We start from the raw sequence: 24,377 nt of genomic DNA on the forward strand, positions 1-24,377 counted from the left end.
TTACTGTGTCTCCCCATTGTTATTATTTTTTGGCATCTTATTCACTAGATGACATAGAAGTTCGTTTTGTGTTGAATGACTGGGAAGCCAAAGGTGTTTTTTCACAAGCTGATGTACACCGCCAAGTAGCCATTGTTTTTAAGACTCCTCCATATTGCAAAGCTATATTGGAGCCTGTGACAGTGAAAATGCAGCTGCGGAGGCCTTCTGACCAGGAAGTTAGTGAGTCTATGGATTTCAGATACCTGCCAGATGAAAAAGGTATGATGAGTCAGGAGTACTGTGTACACATGTGTGCGTGTTCGTGTGTGTGTGCGTGTGGACTGGAAACAGTCTCCTGTATCCCATGCTGTCTTTGAACTCCTATGTAGCTATGGATGACTCTTGGCAGATGGTGGGGATTACAGCAGTGTGCCCTGTGCACTCCCTGCTGCCTTTTTAAATGTGATGCTAGGAACTGGACTCAGTCTTTTGTGTACACTAGCAAGTGCTGAGCTGACCAAGTTACAGTCTCGGCTGAAGAATAGATCATTGTCTTAAGCTAATCATGCTAGTAATACTGTAAGGTAAACATTTGAGTGTAGTTTTATATATTCAAATCTGTATTTTTCCCTAGAAGTTTTTAGTTTTATGTTTTTGTTTTGTTTTTTTGTGTTTTTGTTTTTGTTTTCCCTCATACTCTTTGCATTTCTTAGGAGAGTTTGAATAATTTAGAGTTCTTGAACTGTTAGATTGTATTTTCTGTCTATATATGTATTTTAGGATTTTTTTGTACTTTTTGTACCCTTTTATAGGTGGGAAATTTGTTAATCATAAAGTATGTATCTATTTTGGTCCATTGTATTAGTTCATGTTGACTTCTAGGTGTTTTTTAGGGTGAAAAATTAGTATTTTAAGCTTTTAAAAATTAAAAGTAAAGTGTCCTTTGTAACTGATATTGGATATATTGTACAATAGTGCACTTAAAGACCTGTATTCTTCACATGTGTCCTGAGCATTGCCAGATGCTGATAAAGCACCTGCTCATTGGTGAAGGGAGGAGAGTCCCGTGATTTACTGCTTTTTCACTTTCTTTTTTAATCAGATGCATATGGCAATAAATCAAAGAAACAAAAAACAACTCTAATTTTTCAGAAACTGCTGCAAGATTGTGGTAAGAATGTTTTAGATTGAGTTATATTTAAGTAAATGTGGTTTTTTTTTTTTGCTTTATTCTGTTTTTATAATTTTAAAGTGATAAACTATTTTTCAAATTACATTTAATAATAGAAAAACTTATCATACCAGGACACTTTCCTGAGAAACCAAGAACTATCTCTCATGGGTCAATTGGAGAAGGAAGATTCATCAAAAAAGGTATTTTATCACTGTAAAATACTGTTAGTCCACTTTTTAGGAATAACTGCTTTTTAAATCTCTTTCTTTCCTTCAACCCCTCACACTCCCACTATTGAGTGCAGGTAGATTATGCCTCTGAAGCTTGTGTTGGAATTAATTATATTTTGGGGATTTTATTGTTCAAGAAATTACATGTGCCAAAATAACTTTAAAAATCATTTCGCTGGGTGGTGGTGGTGCACTTCTTTAATCCCAGCACTTGGGAGGCAAAGGCAGGCGGATTTTTGAGTTTGAGGCCAGCCTGGTCTACAGAGTGAGTTCCAGGACAGCCAGGGCTACACAGAGAAACCCTGTCTCAAAAAACCAAAAAAAAATCATTTTTATATATTTATATAATCATTTGCATGTTACAGAGTTTAGTTTTGAATTCAAGTAATAATTTTTATGCTTTAATTTATTTGAAATGTGTCAGTTCCCTAGAAAGTTTTTAGTATGTTTTTATAATTTCAATTCAGAAATAATGCTTTATATCAATTTGTTCATCTCCTTCTGTAAAATATTTTTTTTTTCTTCTACAGAATCAAACTTGTTTTCTCATAGTACAGTTTTACCAGAAATGCCCAGGTCTTCCGGAGTTGCAGGGCAAGCTGAACCCTACTATTCTTCATCCGGGTCTATCTCAAGTGGACTGCCACATCACCCACCAACCATACCCTCAGTGGTCCATCAGCCTACAAGCTGGTCACCAGTGACACAACCCACCTCACACCCAGTCAGTACAAATACCCTGAGTGGCTTCTCAGCGGGAACGCTTTCCTCTAATTCACAAGGTATCCTTTCATTCCTAGAAGGGCCTGGCGTGAGCGACCTAAGTGCTGCCAATGCTTGCCTTTATAGTACCGATGACCTAGCTAGAATGGAAACGCCATCCATGTCACCAACTGACTTATACAGTATTTCTGATGTTAACATGCTATCTAATCGGCCTGTGAACGTGATGACAGCCAGCACTGATGGCATGGGGGACACTGATAACCCAAGACTCGTCAGCATCAATCTTGAAAACCCCTCCTGTAGTTCCAGGTTAGACCCAAGAAACCTGAGACAGCTGCATCAGATGTCGTCTGCCAATATGTCAGCAGGCACCAGTTCCAATTCTGTGTTCGTTTCACAGTCTGATGCATTTGATAGATCAAACTTCAGTTGTGTAGATAATGGCCTGATGAATGAGCCTGGACTGTCAAATGATGCAAATAATCCTAACTTTGTTCAGAATAGTCAATATTCAAGTCTTGACACTCTGCAAAGTGAGCAATTGAGTGATTCCTTTGAATATAGTTTTTTTAAATATAAGTTGTAGGACTTAAATAGGTGTGTAGAATATTAAAGGAAAGTTCAGAAGTCAAACATTAAAAGGCGCTACTGTTTCTTATTTTGAAAGACATGCCTAAAGTCCATGTGCTTGATGTGAATTGTTTTTCTGTATTTCCCCAAGACAAACTATGTGTCTTTTATAGTGTAGTACTTAAATGGGATGATATTTGCTTTCGAGCAGATTTATGGTAAAACATGTAATGGCTATGCCATTGGGAAATAAACTCATCATTGTTGTTGAGGCCCATAGGCCAAAATGACCCCTAAGGGGTTTTCTGTGCTTTCTTGGTATTTTTAGGGTATGTGTGTGTGTGTAAGATTTCAAGGTATGGAAGATTTTTTCTATTTTATATTATTTAGACTTTTAGCTTTAAAGTTACATGTGAAATTAGCTTGATACCCATATTTTCAAGAAAAAGTTTTCTTGAGCCTTTTTTTTTTTTTTTGATGCCCTCACTCCGTTTGATCTCACAATGCCTGTCTACTTCTCTGTAAAGAATCTAAGCAGGCATTCTGGGCTCATGTCTGTAATCTCCCTACTTGAGATTGTTAAGTTCAAAGCCTGCCTGAAGTACATAGTAAGTTCTATACGAGCTTGGGCAGTTCATGGAAATCTTGTCTCAAAAGTACCGTGGAAAAGACCAAGGATGCAGCTCAGTGGTGGAGCTTACTTAATTACAAGGCCCTGTGTTCAGCCCTGTGTAGAAGAAAACAAAATAACAAGTCTGTTTAGCGCAATATATCCATACAGAGTTCTGAACTTTTGCTCCAGTCATGCGTCTTCTCCAGCCGTCCCACTCTGTGTTGTCCTGCCATGCTTCCAGTTGCTCAGGCAAACACCTTGGCAGATCTTCATTCTTCCTTTACCTCCCATGTCTATCTAATCCATCATCAAACCCAGAGGCTGTTTCCTCAGTATGCATCAGAGCTCACTGTCTCCTTTGAACTTTTGTTTGAGACAAGCTGGCCGCAAACCTTGACCTTCAGATTCTCCTCCTCTGCCTCTGGAGCCCTGGGATTGCTAGTGTGCACCACCACACCAGATTTGTGTGGCGCTAGGGATCAAAGACAGGTCTTTGCTGGGAAAAGTATTCTCACAGTTGAGCTATCTGCTCAGCTCAGACCAACCACAGGCATTTTGTATTAGTGACACTGATAAACCCAGACACACCTATTAGAAAGCTCAACAGAGCCAGGCAGTGGTGGCGCACACCTTCAATCCCAGCACTTGGGAGGAGGCAGAGGCTGGCAGATTTCTGAGTTCAAGGCCAGCCTGGTCTACAGAGTGAGTTCCAGGACAGCCAGGGCTACACAGAGAAACCCTGTCTTGAAAAGAAAAAAAAAAAAAAAAAGAAAAGAAAGAAAGAAAGAAAGCTCAACAGATGTTACTCGCACATGACTTATCTCACAGGTTTTCCTCTAAGTTGAACTAAGGTATGTCTATATCTGTGTTTAGAGTATTTTCAATTGATATTTTCAGGTGCTACTTACAAATCACAGCATTCAGTTTATAGCTTGCCATGCATTTAGTGAAGTGTTTGGTTTTTTTTTTTTTTTTCTCTCTGGCTACATTTCATGTGTATTTCATGTGGTTTTGAGAGAATTGGCCTTTTCCAGATTCCACTTGTGTTCCACATCCACTTGCATTCTACATCTCTCCTCCTGTTCCCAGTAGCCTCATATCACCAGTTAGTTCTTGCTTTCTTTGTATAAACAGAATAAATATCTTCTTGAGCTTAAGAGGAAGAGCTGAAAAATATCTCCTCCAAGTACCAAGAACCCTTCCCCGCCATTCCCCATCCTTCCACATCTTCATCTGTAAAGAGAGCCATGCCGCCATCTTCTCACCTCTCGCTCCCTCCTTCACCTTCCATCTCTGTCTTTGGTTCCTCCCCCATCCTTGTCTTCTTTTTTTTTTTTTTTATTGGATATTTTCTTTATCTACATTTCAAATGTTATCCCCTTTCCCAGTTCCCCTATCCCCAGAAACCCCTTATCCCATCCCACCTCCCCCTGCTTCTATGAGGGTGTTCCCTCGCCCATCCACTCCCACCTCCCCACCCTCGAATTCCCCTATACTGGGGTATCGAGCCTTCACAGGACCAAGGGCCTCTCCTCCCATTGATGCCCAACAAGGCCATTCTCTGCTACATATGCAGCTGGAGCCATGGGTCCCTCCATGTGTACTCTTTGGTTGGTAGTTTAGTCCCAGGAGCTCGGGGGTGGGGGAGGGGGGGTCTGGTTGGTTGATATTGTTGTTCTTCCTATGGGATTGCAAACCCCTTCAGCTCCTTCAGTCCTTTCTCTAACTTCTCCATTGGGGACCCTGTGCTCAATCCAGTGATTGGCTGCAAGCATCCACCTCTGTCTTTGTCAGGTCTGGCAGAGCCTCTCAGAAGCCAGCTATATCAGGCTTCTGTCAGCATGTATCTCTTGGCATCCACAATAGAGTCTGCATTTGGTGACTGTATATGGGATGGATCCCCAGGTGGGGCAGTCTCTGGATGGCCTTTCCTTTAGTCTCTGCTTCACACTTTGTCTCCTTATTTCTTTCCATGAGTATTTTGTTTTCTCTTCTAAGGACTGAAGCATCCACACTTTGGTCTTCCTTCTTCTTGAGCTTCATGTGGTCTGTGAATTGTATCTTGGGTATTCTGAGCCTTTGGGCTAATATCCACTTATCAGTGAGTGCATACCATGTGTGTTCTTTTGTGACTGGGTTACCTCACTCAGGATGATATTTTCTAGTTCCATCCATTTGTCTAAGAATTTCTCAAATTCATTGTTTTTAATAGCTGAGTAATAGTCCATTGTGTAAATATACCACATTTTCTGTATCCATTCCTCTGTTGAGGGACATCTGGGTTCTTTCCAGGTTCTGGTTATTATAAATAAGGCTGCTATGAACATAATGGAGCATGTGTCCTTGTTATATGTTGGAGCATCTTTTGGGTACATGCCCAGGAGTGGTATAGCTGGATCCTCAGGTAATAAATACTATGTCCAATTTTCTGAGGAACTACCAGACTGATTTCCAGAGTGGTTGTACCAGCTTGCAATCCCACCAACAGTGGAGGAGTGTTCCTCTTTCTCTACCAACAATGGAGGAGTGTTCCTCTTTCTCCACATCCTCTCCAGCATCTGCTGTCACCTGAGTTTTTGATCTTAGCCATTCTTACTGGTGTGAGGTGGAATCTCAAGGTTGTTTTGATTTGCATTTCCCTAATGACTAAGAATGTTGAACATTTCTTTAGGTGCTTCTTGGTCATTCAGGTTTCTTCAGTTGAGAATTCCTTGTCTTCTTATCAGCCTTTACCCTCCTGGTCTGTGCTGTCCACAGCCTGTTACCTCCTGATGGACAGGATCCTGAGGGGCTGTGCTGTCTGCACTCTCCTCAGCACCACAGCGTCTCCTGCTATGGGAATGCTCATGGTGAGTAACTGCCTTCTCTCAGCTCTGCTTCCCTCATGGCATTATGGCTGACACAGGGTTAATTTAATAGAGACCTCAGAGTCATATCTGATTGTCCTCCTTTTGAGTCTGCCTACTCAGTGTCATGCATCTGCCATTCTGTTACTGGAAATCTTCATTCTTTTTCTTCAGTGACTATCTTTTCCATATGTTTAAGTTTTTTAAATCTTTATTTCTCTTATACTTTGTAGTTGGAATGCTTTGAATTTATTTCACAGGCCTCCATATATGTAACCTATTTTGCCTCTGCTCCCAACACCTCTTTTTTTTATTGGATATTTTATTTATTTACATTTCAGAAACCATCTCCTTTCCCCATTTTCCCTTGCTAGAAACCCCCATCCCATCCCCCCTCCTCCTTTTTGCTTTTAATTTAATTTTTAATTTACATGCAAGTATTAAGGTTAGTTCTAGGTTGAGGGACTAGCAATACAATAGATGCAAATAATCAAGGAACAAGCAAGACAATAAACACAAATAGTCAAAGAACAAGCAAGGCAATAAACAAAGTTCCATGAACACTCCTATGATCACTGTTTCTAAGGGCTTATCAGGATGTCCAAAGTATCTGAGCCCACTTCTCTGTCCTAGCCCAAAATCATTTTCATGTCTGAAGCCTACTTCCTTGTTCTAGCCTAAGATTTAGATTCCTGCCTGAAATTACTTCTTTGTTCTAGCCTAATGTCAGAATCCTGTCTGAAGCCCACTTCCTTGGCCAATGTCATATTCCTGCCAAACAGCAAAAAAAACGTTACTAATGGGTTGAGCATACAAGAGGATTTAGATAGGTGTTTGGAACAACAGATTGATGATGCTCTTTATCCTATTCAAATTATTGGAAGGAAGTTCAGAGTTTAAGAGTAAGGAGCATCTGGAGTGTCATGCCAAATACCATTGGATTTCTGATAGATTTAAAATTTACAGTGGTAGTCATTATAATTAGGAAAATGTTTAAAGACACTTGCAATGTATTTGGCATAATTCTAATACTTCTCTGAATGTTTTAACTTTGCACAGTGAGCTTATGAATTTAAAGAAAGCTGCTCTGCTGAGTGTTGATGCAGCAGATACTGCTGATAAAATTACCCATGGCCTGAGGTCAGTATTTCTATTTTGGTCAAGCTTTAAGAATGGCATATATAGCTTGATTATGCTCTAGCCCTTTTTGTCCTGGGAATACTTTTATTCATGCCCATCGTGTTAAAGCTTATCTTTAACAACAGCAACATGTTGGCAGCCAAAGTACATGGCTTGAAACTGAAAATGGACCCCAGACAGAGTTATTAAATTAAAAGGCTGGCAAGCCAAGGATGGGTAAGATTGTGCACAGAGCCTTACCAACCTAAGAAGTGCATTGATTTTGATAATGCATATTCCATGATGGGTAAGGAAGGAATTTTTGGCAGAACAACCTAAGACAGACTCAGTCTTGTTTATGAATTAAAAAAGGGGGAGAGGCAGAGAGCTTTTAGGGCTGCTTGGCAAGAATCTGACATGGGCCAAGGACAAGGAAACACTTAACAGAAGGCTTCTCTTTAAGGTTTAGTCCTGCTGAAAAGTGCAGCTGTGTGTGCTCCCATATTACAGCACTTCAGTAGATGATAGTTAAGTGTTTCTCACTCATCTCTGGAACTCTAGCACTTGACGTAGACTCTGGCATAACTGGTACAGAATAAATAGTAGCTATTTGTTAGGAGTGGGGATGATTATAAAATCATATTTGAGGGTTTAGTTTTTAATGGAAAAGGTGCTTCACCCTGCAGGGATAGTAATGATGCCAAGATAACCTGTCTCATGAGACATAATTTTCTTCTGGCCAATTGCTGCTGCTCTTCCTCCTCCCCTCCTCTTCCTCCTCCTCCTCTTCCTCTTCTTCCTTCTTCCTTCCTTCTTCCTCCCTTCTTCCTTCTTCCTTCTTCCTTCTCCTCCTTCTTCAAAAAAATATACAAAGACTGGCACATAGCTTCATGGTAAAGCATGGCCCAGTGTTTGATACCCAAAATTGCAACAACAACAACAAAATTATAAAACAAAAAGTATAAAAACTACCCTGAGACTCTTTGATACCCAAAGCAGCTCTCTTGGAAATCATAGTAATAACAGTATGGTATCAGGTAGAAATCCTGCCTCTGTATGGCAGGTTATATCCAGAGTACCTCAGAGGTACCCCTTGATAGTTTACTATGCATAGACATGTTAGTAGCCTGTATTTATGTAATCCATATGACATTTTTGTAACTATATTGTACCATGTTCCATGTAGAACATAAGAGGGGAATGGTATTCAACTCTTGTTCTCAAAATTATGTTTCTTTTCTTATGAGGAATCTCACATATAGCCAACCACATAAACATGGACAAACTTTGGGATATAATTTTTGATTATGTAAAAATAAAAACTGTGTAACCTCTATGTTTGGGACCCCAGAAGTTCTCATCCATACCTCCAAACCACTGTTCTAATTCTGTCACGAGAGCCTGCTAGACTTCCTATCCTCTTCATTTGCTAATTAGTTCTCTATTCAAAAATCTTAGAGTAACTGGGCTGTTAGTTTGTCTTGCTATGCTGTGTTGTGTTTCCACAGCCTCAGAAAAATGATATTTTCCATGGTGAGACTTAAAATTGGTGATCCAGGTTGCTAAGTGTACCACAGACAAGTTTTAATTATAAATTGGTATATTGAAAATTTACCATAAGCTATCAGATAGCATAAAACAAGATAAAGAAGAGAGACTGAGTTCAGTCAGTTAGCCTAGATGGATCTGCTGGTTCTCAGACACTCAGGCAGAAGACCACAAGTTCAAGGCCTGCATGGTCTGCAGAGTGAGTACAAGGGAACAGCTTTGTGAGCTCCTATCTCAAAATATAAAGTGAAAAGGGGGATCCTGAGATAACAGTTCAGTGATAGAGCACCTAGCATGTACAGCGGAAGACTCAGTACCCACCCCCAGAGAAATAAAAACCTGGCCTTTCTACTTCCCTGGGTGTGTTCTGTGCTAAGTAATGTCTGAAGAAAAAAAAAACCACGGAGTTAAAGATAACAAACCAATAGCTGTGTTTCTCATGGGCCCTGATTAGTGTATTATCCAAACATCCCTAGCCACTCAGTACCCAGAGAGAACAATCACAGGGTGGGTAACCACTTTGGGAGAACTATGATATGGGTTTCTCTTTAGACAAATGTCTGAATTGCCCCATACGGAGAAGTTCTTTTGGACCTTGCTCTCTCAGAGTATACTTTCTTATAAGGGCAGTCACTGGCTTTACTTTTCGAATTTTGTGACTTGATTTCTTGTAGAAGTTGGGAGTCCTTGGGAGTACTTTTACTTTTGTACCGCTGCCACTGCAGGGTTTCAGGATTGTCCAGAGGTTGGATATGCAAAGAAGGGGCTAGAAGGCCTTTGTATCTATGAATGGAAAGCCCACACTATTCTTGTAAGCCCAGCTTTGGGCCAGGAGGCATGAAGACACCACTCATGTCTATCCACTTTTATCCCTTTAACTGAATATTTAAGCTGAACATCATGGCAGAATTTAAACCTTGAGGTCAACAGTGGATGAGATCAAATCTCAAAAGTAATCATACCAAATTGTTTTCATGTATGCAAAAAGACCAAAACCCACTTATGCTCTCACCATTTTTTTTTTTTTTTTGCCTTTGTCTTTGTATTTGGGGAGGTTGGTTTTGTTTTTTCCAAACAGGGTTTCTCTGTGTTGCCCTGGCTGTCCTTGAACTCATGGAAGTCTGCTTCTGCCTCCCAAATGACTTCAGGAATTTTGTTGTTTGTTTTTATTTTAGTTTATATTTTTAGCTTTTGGAACTTTAAAGAATCACAAACAAGCCAGGTGGCTATAGCACACTCCTTTAATCCCAGCACCCAGGGGGCAGAGGCAGGCAGATTTCTGTTAGTTCGAGGCCAGCCTGGTCTACAGAGTGAGTTTCAGGCCAGCTGAGGAGACACAGAGAAAACCTGTCTCAAAAAACAACAAATCCAAAACCAAACCAAACCAACAAAAACAAAAGAATCACAAACAACATTAAAAGAAATGTTGACTCCTCAACAAATTGAGTTTTTAGCAGATACGTAAGTTTTGGCAAAATACCAAATTTATCTAGGGTAATTTCTTTCTAAGCTTCTTTAATCAAAATGTAACTTCCCATGAGAATGGAGTAAGATAAGGCTGGGGTACATTGGGATAACTATGACTTCACTGCTCTTAGTGAACCAGCCATGGTGATACATCCTTAGCTCCAACACTTGGAAGGCTGAGGCAGGAGGGATGCTTGAGGGTAGGAACTCAGGATCAGCCTGGGTACCACTGGAGACCTCAGCCAATCAGTTATCAGTCAAAGACCTTTAAAACACTGTTGGCTCAGGCTGGAGAGATGGCTCAGTGGTTAAGAGCACTGACTATTCTTGCAAAGGTCCTGAATTCAATTCCCAGCAACCACATGGTGGATCACAACCATGTATAATGGGATCTGATGCCCTCTTCTGGCATGTCTGAAGACAGCTACAGTGTACTCGTCAAAAAAAAAAAAAAAAAAAAAAAAAAAAAAAAAAAAAAAAAAAAAAAAAACAAACAACCAAACAAACAAAAAAACACTGTTGGCTGTGGTTAGTAGACCCCAACAAAACAGTGGGGGCTTTGCTGTTGTTTTGACCTTAAATTGAATATCAACCCGCCTCTCCCTTCGGAGTACTTGGATTGTAGGCATATGCCACCACACCACACCTGATGTAAAATACTTAGATTTCAGAGGAGGGGAGCACCATGCTGGGATTGAACCCAGAGTCTCATACAAGTTAGAGTTGGTGTTAATGTTTTACCACTAAGTTGTCTGCATTTGAAACTGATTTTATATGCTTGATGATGAATTTCAAGGCTCTGATGAAATTATCTTTTTAAAGATTTCATACTGGTACCTAAGAAGTTAAGCTTTGTATCAAGATCAAATATTTTTTTAAATGTCAAGATGCCTATTATATAGAATATTGTGTTAACTTTTGTAATATCTTTGTATACTGTGATTTTTTTCTTGTTGATGTAATAAATAAATCATTTTCTAAAAATGCTTGTTAAAACTTTGCTATTTGCGTACAAAATATCAGAGAACTTTATTTTGTTTTTTACATTTTCATTATAAGGGTTAGTAGCTATTTGGGGTTGTTTAGGAACATTGAGCATTTTTATAAAATGTTCTCAGGATGCGCTACTGTCTGTGACTACCCTTTGAAATAGTAGTCTCAAGAAGTAATTGAAATGCCCTTTCAAGGATTCTTGGGTTTGTTTTTGAGACAGGGTCTCACCATGTAGCTCAAGCTGTCCTGGAACTCACTATGGAATCAGGCTGCCCTCAGAATCACAGATACCAATGTTTTGTTTCCTGAGTGCTGGGATTCCAGACAAATGTCATGCCATACCTGTCCCCCTTCCCTGCCCCTACAAACTCATTTCCACAGACTAAGAGGTGGCAGTCTCACTGTGGCAGTGTGGTCAGGTTCTTTGAGACTTCTCATCATGGCTTGCAGATGGCTGCTTCAGTGCCTTCACATGTGGTGAGGAAGCAGAGAACATGAGAGCAGATGCTGAGATCCAGCACTGTGGTTTTCTTTCTCACAGTTCTAGGTTTAATTTTTTTTCATTAAATTTTATTCATCTACTTGTGGAGTAAGCACATGCGTAAAGGCCCAAGGAGAGCTGCAAGGGTTAGCTCTCTGCATCATGTGGGTTCCATGACTCAAATTCAGATCGTTGGGTTTATTTGGGGCAGGTTCCTTTCCCCACTAAACCATCTCATCAGTCCCGATTTTATTTCTTTAAAGATGACTCCACACCCTGCTTGTGTTCCTTGACTAGCCATTTCCCCAGTTTCTCTCAAGTGCATCCCAGCCTTCCAACCTCCGACATTCAGCATTTTAACATTTTATGTGTAAATTATGTCATGTGATATTTGTCTTTTTGTGCCTCACTTATTCTATCTAAATTGTTACAACTGACAGGATTTCCTTTTTTTAATGGCAGAATACTATTTCATTGTTTATATGTAGTGTATATTCTTTATTCATCCATTAACGGACACCGATTGACTTTTCTTGGTTATTATAAATAATGTCATGGACACAGGAGTATAGATATCAACATACTGTGTTCTTTCCCTTGGGATACTGGTATTAACCCAGTGCTGGGCTGGCTTGATCACACAGTTCTGCTTTATTGAGGAACTCCCACAACAGCTGAAACAGTGTCCATTTCTCCTTCCTCCATGTGCTTACCAAACTTGTTATCTATCTGCATGGTTGCTTGGGACTGAACCTGGGTCCTCTGCAACATCAGCAAGTGTCTCTACTGCTGAGCCATCTCTTCAGCCCTTATCTTCCCTCTTTTGGATAATAGCTATTCTAATAAGTATCTATCACACTTTTAACTGTATTTCCCTGATAAAGATTGAGTTTTCTTTTTCATAGGCTTGTTGGCCTTTGTCTTCTGAGGACATAGGAAGTAATGGTTCTTGATCCATTTTGCCAACTACAAACATTTTTTTTTTAGACTTGTGGTCTTATACTCACTGAGTGGATCAGGCTGGCTCAAACTCAGACCTCTGCCTGCTGCTGGGATTAAAGGGTGACCCCACACCAGTGCATCCTGTTTTCTTGCTGTTGGAGTGAGTTTTAGATAGCAACCTTTTACCAGATGTGTACTTTCAAATATTTTCTCCCATTCTACAGGTTTCTTTCCATTTTATTCTTTTCTTAGAAGTCCCAAAGAAGCCTTTTTTTTTTTTTTCTGCTTTAGTAATCCCATTTATCTACTGTTGGTGGCTGTGCTGTTGGTGGCAAATACAAAATCACAGTTGTCTAGACCACAGTCAGGGTGCTTTTCCCCCATATTTTTTTCTCTAGTTTCAGCTTTGAAAATGTGAGATGATTTTCAGGTGACCTTTAGTATGGTGTGATTTAAGGAACTTACTGTGTACATATGCAGGTAGACCCAGTTTCCTAACACCTTTTACTGTTCTTTCTCCATTATGTGTTCTTGACATTTCTGTCAGTAATCAGCTGTATGTAAATGCATGGACTTATTTATGAACTGGAGTGTGTATACTTAGGCAAATGAGAATTACTTGGATGACTGAAATGTTTAGGTACATTTTGAAATCAAATATTGTAGTCTAGGGTGGCTTCAAATTCCCTGTGTCACTAGATTCTTCTACCTTGCAAGTGCTTGAGGTTTTGGGCATGAACCACCACACTTTTTAACAAGGTACTGAGCATGGAATCCAGGGACTCGTGCAAGCTAAGCAAGCATTCTGCTGGCTGAGCTACATCTTCGGTCCTTGCAAGCCTTGTTCTTTTATTATTTTTGGAACGGTGTCCGGCTGGCCTAGATCTTGCTGTATACCTCAAATTCATGGTCTTCCCACCCCCACCATTTGAGTCCTAGGATTTCAGGTTGAGTCACCATTCCTGTCTCTCCAACTTCGTTCTGGCTTACGCTCACTTTGCTTGTGAGTCCATACATATCATAGATGGGTCTGCTAAAAATAGCATTAGAATTATGATTACTTTTGTCATATTGAACCATACTTGAATCCTTGAGGTAATCCTACGTGGTCGTAGTGAGCTACATTTTGAGTATGCTGTTGAATTTGTCTTGCTAGCATCTTAATTTTTTTTTTTTTCATGTGTGTTCATCAGGGGTACTGGCTAAGTTTTGTCTTAGTGATGTCTTAGTTGGATTCTGCCATCAGAATTTGGCAGCATTTTCTCTTTGCTTGCTTTAGAAGACTTGTTGCCAAACCTATGACTCAAGTTCAATCCTCAGAACCCACATGGTAATCAAGAACTGAACTGACTCCCACAAATGCACATGATAAATGTAGTAAGAAATTTATTCTAGAAAAAATACCATTTTCCATAAATGGAACCTGATCTTTTTAGAGAAACTGACTATTTCATGGCTAGTGCAGAGGAAATACAAAGATAAGCATGAAATATGTTTGTTTTATAAGAATATGATCCAAGAATGATAGAAATGTCAAAAGGACACAGAAACGGGCTTGAGAATTCCCACTGCTCAGACTAATACTTAGAAATAATATCAGTGACAAATTATCAATTCACTGAATAACATGAGAATCTATGGATGGGGCGTGCAGCTTAGTGACAGTGCTGCTTTGTCTTGGTTCAGTCTTCAACACCACAAAACCAAAAAACAAAACCAAAAACAACATCCTACAATCCACATCCATGCAGAAAGGAAATGAGAAAAGGCCCTTCCTCTGAGTGGGATATCAATCAATACATGTACAAGGAATGACGGGTTAGGAACTGTACTTAGAATCAGTAATATCTGAGTCAGGTAGAGATCATCCGTGGATTCCAATGTGATGGGTGAACATCTGGTCTATCTGCGAGGCACTGACTAGAGAGGGAAAGAACAGTAAACTGGAGGAGTTTGAGAGACAATACCTTACCCAATTACCAACACCCACCCCTTGGGGACTGGAAAATTTAGTAAGATGCAAGGAGGAAGCATCTCCTCTGTGGTGTTCTCCACATGCCTAAATCTAGTACCAGGCAAACCAGAGCTGAGGGTAGTCTACTAAATAACTGGTCCGAAGTTGTACAACTGCTTCATGAATGTCAGCATACACCAACTACAAAGTGGGAGGACTCAATCATGAAGCCTGTGACCAGACAACCTGAGTGATGCCTTCAGGTTAAGTAATGGTGGTCGATTGGAGCTCACTTCCTGGTATGGTGGGTGGCCTGTGATTTACAAGATGTCTTCTAGGAATTACACACTATGTATGTATTTGAGATGGTGAGGTGGTGCTGACTCAGCAACTCCATGGGAAAGTTCCTTTGTACTTTTTAGTACTTTTAAGTTTTGAATCATTTTGAAATGAAAAAATTTTTCTTAAGGTATTAAAGTAATTCTTTTTTTATAATAAAAAACCAGACTCTGCCAGCGAGTTTTTATGTTAACTTTGTACAGGCTAGGCTATCTGGGAAGAGGGAATCTCAACTGAGAAAATTCTTCCATAGGATCAGCCTCAGTGCAATCTTGATTAATGACTGATGTACAAGGGCCCAGTCCACTGTGGGTGGAGCCAGAGCTCATGGCCCTGGGTGCTATACAAAAGCAGACTAAGCAAGCCGCATGGAGCAAGCCAGTAAGCAGAATTCCTCCTCGGCTTCTGCTTGAGTTACTGCCTTGACTTCTGTCAATGATGGAAGTGTAAGAGAAATAAACCCTTTCTTGCTCAAGTTGCTTTTGGTCATGGTGTTTCATTACAGCAATAGAAACCCTAACTAAGCAAGTACCATTTTAAAACCAGTCATAAAAACTTTCATCTGGACTGGGGGTTGTGGCTCATGAGTATAATCCAGACACTTTGAGAGGCAAAGGAAGGAAGATGGTAAATTCAAGTCCAGTCTAAGTGAAACCCTATCTCTAGTGATCTCCCTCACAAAGCTTACTTCACTCGGTTCATTCTCAAGTGTAGATTTAAAAATAAGACTCAGAAGCAGAAACGGTAGATGAGAAGGCTGATGAGTGTTGAGACACAACCTTCTCGACAAGATGACATGACCTCACAGTATCTGCAGATGCCTGCAGGGGTAGAGGGTGGATCTCGGGGCCCTGTCCCTCCCCAAGGGGCACTGTCTTAAATGTGAGGCTGTTTGTGAGTTCACTATGTTTTACACCCATGCCCACAAAGGTAGTTAATTCCGGTGGGACACAAAACAAAGACATGAAAGTGTGATGGGGTCTTGTAGGGAGGCCTTTTGTTGGGGATGGCGGGGATAAGATGGGGGTCAGTGTGCTGGCACAGGCCATGAATCCCAGTGCCTCGGAAAAAGAGGCAGGCAGAAACCTGTGAGCTCTAGGACAGACAACTAGGGTTACAGAGAGAAGCCTATGTCTCAGGAACATACAGAAGGGAGGATGGGGTAAGTGTGACCAGTGTTATATTCATGTATGAAACTGGCAAAAGTAAATTTAGAAACAAAAAATACAGCCCCAAGTCAAAGAAAATGCTGATTATCTCTTAGAAAATGGAAATTTAACTTAAGTAGCTCCATTTAACTTGCAAAGATAACCAGTTCTCTTACTAGGAAAATTCTCCTTTATCAATTCTATTTTTTTCTTTTTTTGCACTCTAGCTCTCCAGTGTCGGAGGGTGTTTTTTTGTTTTTTTGTTTTTTTTTGTTTTGTTTTGTTTTTTTCTGGAAATAAGCTACAGATTATATTTGCAACAAAGATAAGAAAAAGAGCTCATTCTGTAAATGACATAAACATTGCTTCTAATTTAAATAAAACACATAGAAGAGGAACCAAAATAAGAAAACACTGTGTGAGAAAAGGGAAGCAGCCTGCAGGACCTCCTAACCTGTGTCCTCAGGTACGAAGGGCATTAGGAGTAAGTGTCTACAGCCACTGTTTGCCTTTCAAGGAAAGCTTTGCTGGACATTCCTGACCTCCATGTTTTGGGTCCATCGCATTCAAAACTGAGCAAAAAAAAAAAAAAAAAAAAAAAAAAAACACGCGTACAGACTTTTCCCCAAATTATTTAAATCTTATAGCAAAATCTCATCAGAAGCTGAGAAACATTCCATAAAAGTCTTTAGCTTTTCACTTTTTATTGATTAGGTTCTGTTATCCCCTTTGCGATTTTCTGACAATGAAAACCCTTTGCTATCATTCACACATGATGAAACACAGTTTCAAAGGCGCAGGTTGCCCTTTTCATCTCAATCAAAAACATCTTCCTGATATAATACATCTTAAAGGTCGGTGTGAATTGTGTGCAAAGATAAGAAACGTGAATAATCAAACAAATCAATGCATCAAAAAAAGTCAAGAAGTTGCACTTGCACTAGCTGATGAAAGTTTTACTTAAATCTAAATTTTATTGAGCTTCCCTTCTGGTATTTTTAATGATGAATTCATCATCTTCTGGTTCAGTGTTTAAGATTTCTCTTTACCATGCCATTACATGTGACAATTATATGAGATCATATAAGACATACATTAGCCATTTCTTGGGGGCACTACTTGAAATCCAAGTTCTAGAAGCCAGCCTCCTGGCTTTGTAAATCTAACTGGCATTCTTGGGGTTACAGTCACCCACAGGAGCAGCAGGGGCTCCTGACAAGGTTTATACAAAGGACCCAAGAGACAAAACTCCCAGGTTCCATTAACTATCTTTAGACCTGGTTACCAGAGTAACTAAGTGTGTCATTTAACTTTTGTTTCCTTGTTTATGTAATTAGATATAATGTTAGATAGTCCACTTGAAATTAGAAAACATTTGAAATTAGAAAATAATTGAAACACTGAATATGTTTGTATTTGTTTAGCATTATTGAATTTTCAAATTTGTAACTCTGGGACAAAAGTTACTGAAGGCACTTGTTTCTCTTACATAAAAGACAAAAGACATAGAGTATGTCTCCAGTGATAAGGTGTCACTTGCTTTTGCAGGAGACACATACTGACAATTTTCAATTGTCTAGTAACTTGAAGTCATAAGGGCTATGACAAATCATTCCTTAAAGTACTTCTACTGATAATAGAAGCTTGATTGAGGGTAACTGGGAAAATATTAATATTGGATTTGCATTTGACATATTAGGGTACTATAGGACACTCTTCTACATGAGTCTAGTTGTAACATTTATTCAGATGATCTGAAAGCTTTAGCAAATTACTTTAAAGGTATTATCTCCTGTGGGAGATTATGCTAGAAGTCCCAGCTCTCCTAGTTGACAGTGCCTCCTACTGTATGCCTCTCTAAGTAACAGAATTTAGAAGAAAAATGGTTTGATTCCTCCTATTTTGGTCTTGTGGTCATGAGACAGGGAGTGAGAAAACATAAGACATTCTTAGAACAATACAACACAAAATATGCATACACATAGATCCTGAGATGTTATGGTGAACTTTAGGAACAGATCAACATGATCCAAGTGGTTTTGAAGACACCGTTATGGTGGGTAAACAGCCATTTTCTAGGATATGTCGCCTGTATGTCCACATCATGTCAGGAGAACCCTTTGTGTTCAAATGTGAGAGCTAGTCATCCAGAGCAGGCGGCCAGTCAACATCTACAGACTAAAAGAAGGAAAACAAGCCATTAGAACAGAAATTCTGAGCTGGGCGGTGGTGGCGCATACCTTTAATTCCAGCACTTGGGAGGCAGAGGCAGGCGGATTTCTGAGTTCGAGGCCAGCCTGGTCTACAGAGTGAGCTCCAGGACAGTCAGGGCTACACAAAGAAACCCTGTCTCGGAAAACCAAAAAAAAAAAAAAAAAAACCACACACCAAAAAACCAAACAAACAAAATAACAGAAATTCTGGCAAGCATTTCTGAGGGCAGTTTTACCATAATGCAGTGCTAAGAGTGACAACACTGATGGCCATTTCTGAACTAACAGAGACACAATTACTATTAGGCCTCTAACTCCTAAGAGAAGAAACTGAAAAACTGTAATGTCAGTTATGAGTAAAGTATAAACAAATTCAAATTTGGGTAGCCACACTACTTTTCCTCAGAAGTTTCAACGATTGCTCTGACTGTCCTTCAGTCTACCATCCTCCTATTTAACATAGCAAAACTGTAGGGCCACATGCTGAGAAATGTGTCATCAGGTGACTCCATCACTGGGCAAACACCATGGTGTACTTATTTAAACTATGGTATGATGTCACTAGGTGACACTAAGCGGGACCACTGCTGGCCAGAATGGCACATGGCTCAGTCTGTGATTAAATGTGAGGGAGATAAATACAGAAAATCAGCAGTACCAGAAAACCATCAAGTATCTTCTCATCTCAGAATTCTTCAAGCCAGGTGTCATGAACTGTACCTGGAATCTTAGCACTTCAGAGAGGGAGGCAGGAGGATCGAGTTCACAGCCTACCTGGGCTCCATAAATCCTGTCCACAACATAAATAGAACTAAAAGAATCCAACTAGTCTCCACTGCTATCACTGTTCTTGTAAAGTCACAGCAAGCAATCTATTCCAGCCCACATAATCACATTCCAGACACACCAAAACACACACACTCACATTCCAGGCAGGCCAAACACACCCTATCTTGCTTTCTCTATGGGACTTTAAGAGACAAGCTTCACTGGGTGCAGTGGTGAAAATCTGTACTCACAGCACCGGGAGCCTGAGTTAGGACAGATCAGTGGACACTAGCCTGAACTACAAGGCAAGTTCCAAGCCAGCCTGGGCCACATTAAGACCAAACAAAAGCAAAAGCTTAATGTGGCTTACTGAAACTCATGCATTCATGAGTCACTTCAAGGGTCACTTCAAGGGTCACTTCACACTCCAGATTCCCTAACAGCAGAAAAGGCAAGGTAAACACAGCACAAAGTTCCTAAATGCCAAGATGCGTATGTGTGTGTGTGCATGCTCATTCACACACATGTGCCATGCTACAACACATGATGAGATGAAAGCGGGGTCTCTGCTTTTACTATGTGGATCCTAGGAACTGAATTTAGTGGAACCTTGGCAGTAACTGCCATTGCTGATGAGCCCAGCCCTAAAATCTTCCATCCAACTCAATTTTTGAGAGCAGCTATCTCTAAATGGCTGTCCTGGAATTGTGTAGACCAGGGTGGTCTTGAGCTCAGAGATCCTCAAGTGCTGGGATTAAAGGTATGCCCCCACCCCTACCCTGCCCAGCTCCAGCATTCTTTACTATACATAACCCTAGCATTTGGAAGGATGTGTGAGGCACAGTTCCAATTTCCTTGTTTTCTTTAAGAGCTTAACCTGATGCTGTCAGTAAATTAGTAAGCAACAGTACCTGATACCAATTAGTAAATTAGCTATATAATCAACAAATATCACAAATGGGATCCCGGTTTGTTGTTGTTTGTTTTAGTAAGAATTCCAAAGATAATTCTTTCCAGTATAGGGCTGGAGAAATGCACAATGGTTAAGACTATCAGCTACTCCTTCAGAGTACCTGTGTTCTATTCCCAACACCCATGGGGTAGCTTGTGACTATCTGTAACCCTGGTTCTAGGGCACCCAGCACTTCCTTCTTAACTCTGGGAGCACCAAGCACACACGTGGTGCACAGACACATGCAGACAAAATACTCACAGACAAAAAGAAAATAAGCCTAAAACACAAAACACCCTCCATATAAAAAATACCCATGAAGACAGGTAGTGCTACTCAGTTTATTGTCAGAAGAGCTAACACGGCGGAGTGTGACTTACAGACGTGCATTTCCCCATAAAATACTTTACCTCCACATCTAGCTCAAGAATGTCTGCAGTCACATTCATCAGAGAGCCAATGTTTGGCTTGGTTCTCCCAAAGTCTCCGTGTACAAATTCTTTAATGTAGCTAGGTCTCTTTAAGGAAAAGATTATGCAGTATCACTCCTTTGGCAAGTAGAAGGGAAAAATAAATAGAATTTTAAAATGTTACAAAAGAGAGGCCATTTCTAAACGCTGACTTGAGATGTGTATCTTAAAAAATAAACTATGGCGAACTGGTTCTCACCAGCCTGGATGCCAACATATAACCAGACCTGTTTACATCAAACCTACCAAAGGCCACAGCTTTTCTCTGAGTCAGGGTGTCATGCAGCCCAGACTACAGAAACTTGACCTCCTGCTTCTACCTTCCAAGTGAGGGATTGGAAACACTGGCAGCCCCGCCCTCAGCCACAGGCTTTGGTTTTTTTCTAATTAGTTCATCCTAACAGTTTGGTCATACATTAAACTAGCTATATAATTCCATTTTTTTGTTTATTTGTTTTTGAGACAGCATCTCACCATGTAGACCTAGCCTCACAAAGACTTGCCTGCCTCTACCTTCTGAGCAGGGGTTAAAGGCCCATGCCATCGTACCTAATCCAATACTTTTCTTTTTAAGCTTTTGTTTGTGTTTGTTTCCACCATTTCTATTGTTATCTGGTCCCATTTGTCAATAATGATGTTCCCACAAGACACAAAGAAAGCATCCTCTGTGATAGGGTACCCTGTAGTGCATTAGGATTAAGATGGAAGAGAAAATTAAAGTAGAAATTTAATCTTTAAAAAATATATATATATATATATATATATATATATATATATATTTTTTTTTTTTTTTTTTTGAGACCAGGCTAGCCTTGAACTCACAGAGATTGGACTGCCTTTGCCTCTGGAGTGCTGAGATTAAAGCCACACCACCACCACCTGTCTAAAAAATAATGCTTATTATTTATAATGCATGTGTGTCTTTTGAGTGTATGGCATCCATGTATGTTTGGTGTTACAGGCCAGAAAAGGGAGGGGGACCCCCACCCCCATGCTCAAGTTATTGGCAGTCTTTGTTTGTTTGTTTTGCTTTTTGTTTCTTTCTGTGTTTAAACTTCTGGGTGTTTTGCCTTAGAACCACTAAGTAGTAGATAGAGGCTGTCTGGAACATACAGCAACCCCACGTGCTAGGATTGCACACAGGACCATCAGAGCCTGGAACATACAGCAACCCCAAGTGCTAGGAATGAAGACAGAACCATCAGAGCCTGGAACATACAGCAACCCCAAGTGCTAGGATTGCACACAGGACCATCAGAGCCTGGAACATACAGCAACCCCAGGTGCTAGGATTGCACACAGGACCATCAGAGTCTAGAACATACAGCAACCCCAAGTGCTAGGATTGCACACAGGACCATCAGAGCCTGGAACATACAGCAACCCCAGGTGCTAGGATTGCACACAGGACCATCAGAGCCTGGAACATACAGCAACCCCAGGTGCTAGGATTGCACACAGGACCATCAGAGTCTGGAACATACAGCAACCCCAAGTGCTAGGATTGCACACAGGACCATCAGAGCCTGGAACATACAGCAACCCCAAGTGCTAGGAATGAAGACAGAACCATCAGAGCCTGGAACATACAGCAACCCCAAGTGCTAGGATTGCACACAGGACCATCAGAGCCTGGAACATACAGCAACCCCAGGTGCTAGGATTGCACACAGGACCATCAGAGTCTGGAACATACAGCAACCCCAAGTGCTAGGATTGCACACAGGACCATCAGAGCCTGGAACATACAGCAACCCCAGGTGCTAGGATTGCACACAGGACCATCAGAGCCTGGAACATACAGCAACCCCAAGTGCTAGGATTGCACACAGGACCATCAGAGCCTGGAACATACAGCAACCCCAAGTGCTAGAAATGAAGACAGAACCATCAGAGCCTGGAACATACAGCAACCCCAAGTGCTAGAAATGAAGACAGAACCATCAGAGCCTGGAACATACAGCAACCCCAAGTGCTAGGATTGCACACAGGACCATCAGAGCCTGGAACATACAGCAACCCCAAGTGCTAGGAATGAAGACAGAACCATCAGAGCCTGGAACATACAGCAACCCCAAGTGCTAGAAATGAAGACAGAACCATCAGAGCCTGGAACATACAGCAACCCCAAGTGCTAGAAATGAAGACAGAACCATCAGAGCCTGGAACATACAGCAACCCCAAGTGCTAGGATTGCACACAGGACCATCAGAGCCTGGAACATACAGCAACCCCAAGTGCTAGGATTGCAGACAGAACCATCAGAGCCTGGAACATACAGCAACCCCAAGTGCTAGGATTGCACACAGGACCATCAGAGCCTGGAACATACAGCAACCCCAGGTGCTAGGATTGCACACAGGACCATCAGAGCCTGGAACATACAGCAACCCCAGGTGCTAGGATTGCACACAGGACCATCAGAGCCTGGAACATACAGCAACCCCAGGTGCTAGGATTGCACACAGGACCATCAGAGCCTGGAACATACAGCAACCCCAAGTGCTAGGATTGCACACAGGACCATCAGAGCCTGGAACATACAGCAACCCCAAGTGCTAGAAATGAAGACAGAACCATCAGAGCCTGGAACATACAGCAACCCCAAGTGCTAGGAATGAAGACAGAACCATCAGAGCCTGGAACATACAGCAACCCCAAGTGCTAGGATTGCACACAGGACCATCAGAGCCTGGAACATACAGCAACCCCAAGTGCTAGGATTGCAGACAGAACCATCAGAGCCTGGAACATACAGCAACCCCAAGTGCTAGGATTGCACACAGGACCATCAGAGCCTGGAACATACAGCAACCCCAGGTGCTAGGATTGCACACAGGACCATCAGAGCCTGGAACATACAGCAACCCCAGGTGCTAGGATTGCACACAGGACCATCAGAGCCTGGAACATACAGCAACCCCAGGTGCTAGGATTGCACACAGGACCATCAGAGCCTGGAACATACAGCAACCCCAGGTGCTAGGATTGCACACAGGACCATCAGAGCCTGGAACATACAGCAACCCCAAGTGCTAGGATTGCACACAGGACCATCAGAGCCTGGAACATACAGCAACCCCAGGTGCTAGGATTGCACACAGGACCATCAGAGCCTGGAACATACAGCAACCCCAGGTGCTAGGATTGCACACAGGACCATCAGAGCCTGGAACATACAGCAACCCCAAGTGCTAGGATTGCACACAGGACCATCAGAGTCTGGAACATACAGCAACCCCAAGTGCTAGGATTGCACACAGGACCATCAGAGCCTGGAACATACAGCAACCCCAAGTGCTAGGATTGCAGACAGAACCATCAGAGCCTGGCTAAATTCTTTTGGGGGCTGGTTTTAGCAACTTTGTTTTCTCCACACAGGTCTCTACATTCTGAAGGCAATGGTTAAATCTGGAATTTGTTACTAAGATTAGCATTCTACAGTACTCTACTGTAGCCCTAATTCTGTCCAAAAAATACACCTCTTCTCCATTGTTCACTAAAAAACAGTAACAAAAAAGCAGCATTATGCTACGTCAGTACAAGCACCATGGAGGAGAGAGCAGCCAACAGTACAGGAAAATGGCAGCATCCTCCAGGGAGCTGAGAAGCAGCAACAGCACAGACTTTCTTACTACTCCCCACTGTCTGTTTGACTCAAACAATTACCTAGTAACTTGTTTTTTCCTTAATTCATAATTCCTCTTCAATTGCCATCCTTTTTCTCTGGTTTTCTTCAGAGAAAGCTAGTAACAATAAAGAAAGCAGCAGATCAAAAAGCCCCAGAAAAAGCAGCTGAAAGGTGTGGACCTTGTTCATGCTGGAGGGGTAGGGCAGAGGGC

General features: G+C 41.2%; 2 protein-coding genes across 14 annotated transcripts in view; one reads left to right on the top strand and one right to left on the bottom strand.

Moving 5' to 3' along the window:
• Rel (REL proto-oncogene, NF-kB subunit) overlaps positions 1 to 11,245 on the top strand; it is a 37,132-nt gene extending 25,887 nt beyond the window's left edge. Inside the window, exons 7-10 of one of the 2 annotated variants that reach the window (XM_076938004.1) lie at positions 49 to 261; positions 1,085 to 1,153; positions 1,270 to 1,356; positions 1,917 to 11,245. In XM_076938004.1, the coding sequence (XP_076794119.1) occupies positions 49 to 261; positions 1,085 to 1,153; positions 1,270 to 1,356; positions 1,917 to 2,698 (1,151 nt within the window). In that variant the 3' untranslated portion in view covers positions 2,699 to 11,245. The remainder of the gene's footprint in view (positions 1 to 48; positions 262 to 1,084; positions 1,154 to 1,269; positions 1,357 to 1,916) is intronic. The other variant, XM_034508996.2, reaches the window with a different exon arrangement.
• Positions 11,246 to 16,819: 5,574 nt separating this feature from the next.
• Pus10 (pseudouridine synthase 10) overlaps positions 16,820 to 24,377 on the bottom strand; it is a 101,178-nt gene continuing 93,620 nt past the window's right edge. For all 12 annotated transcript variants that reach the window (XM_076938014.1, XM_076938013.1, XM_076938011.1 and 9 more), the window contains 2 exons: positions 20,476 to 20,575; positions 16,820 to 18,310 (listed from right to left, as the gene is read on the bottom strand). In XM_076938014.1, coding sequence (XP_076794129.1) covers positions 18,272 to 18,310; positions 20,476 to 20,575 — 139 coding nt within the window. In that variant the 3' untranslated portion in view covers positions 16,820 to 18,271. The remainder of the gene's footprint in view (positions 18,311 to 20,475; positions 20,576 to 24,377) is intronic.

The sequence above is a fragment of the Arvicanthis niloticus genome, chromosome 7 (assembly GCF_011762505.2).
Source record: "Arvicanthis niloticus isolate mArvNil1 chromosome 7, mArvNil1.pat.X, whole genome shotgun sequence".
NCBI classification, from domain to species: domain Eukaryota; kingdom Metazoa; phylum Chordata; class Mammalia; order Rodentia; family Muridae; genus Arvicanthis; species Arvicanthis niloticus.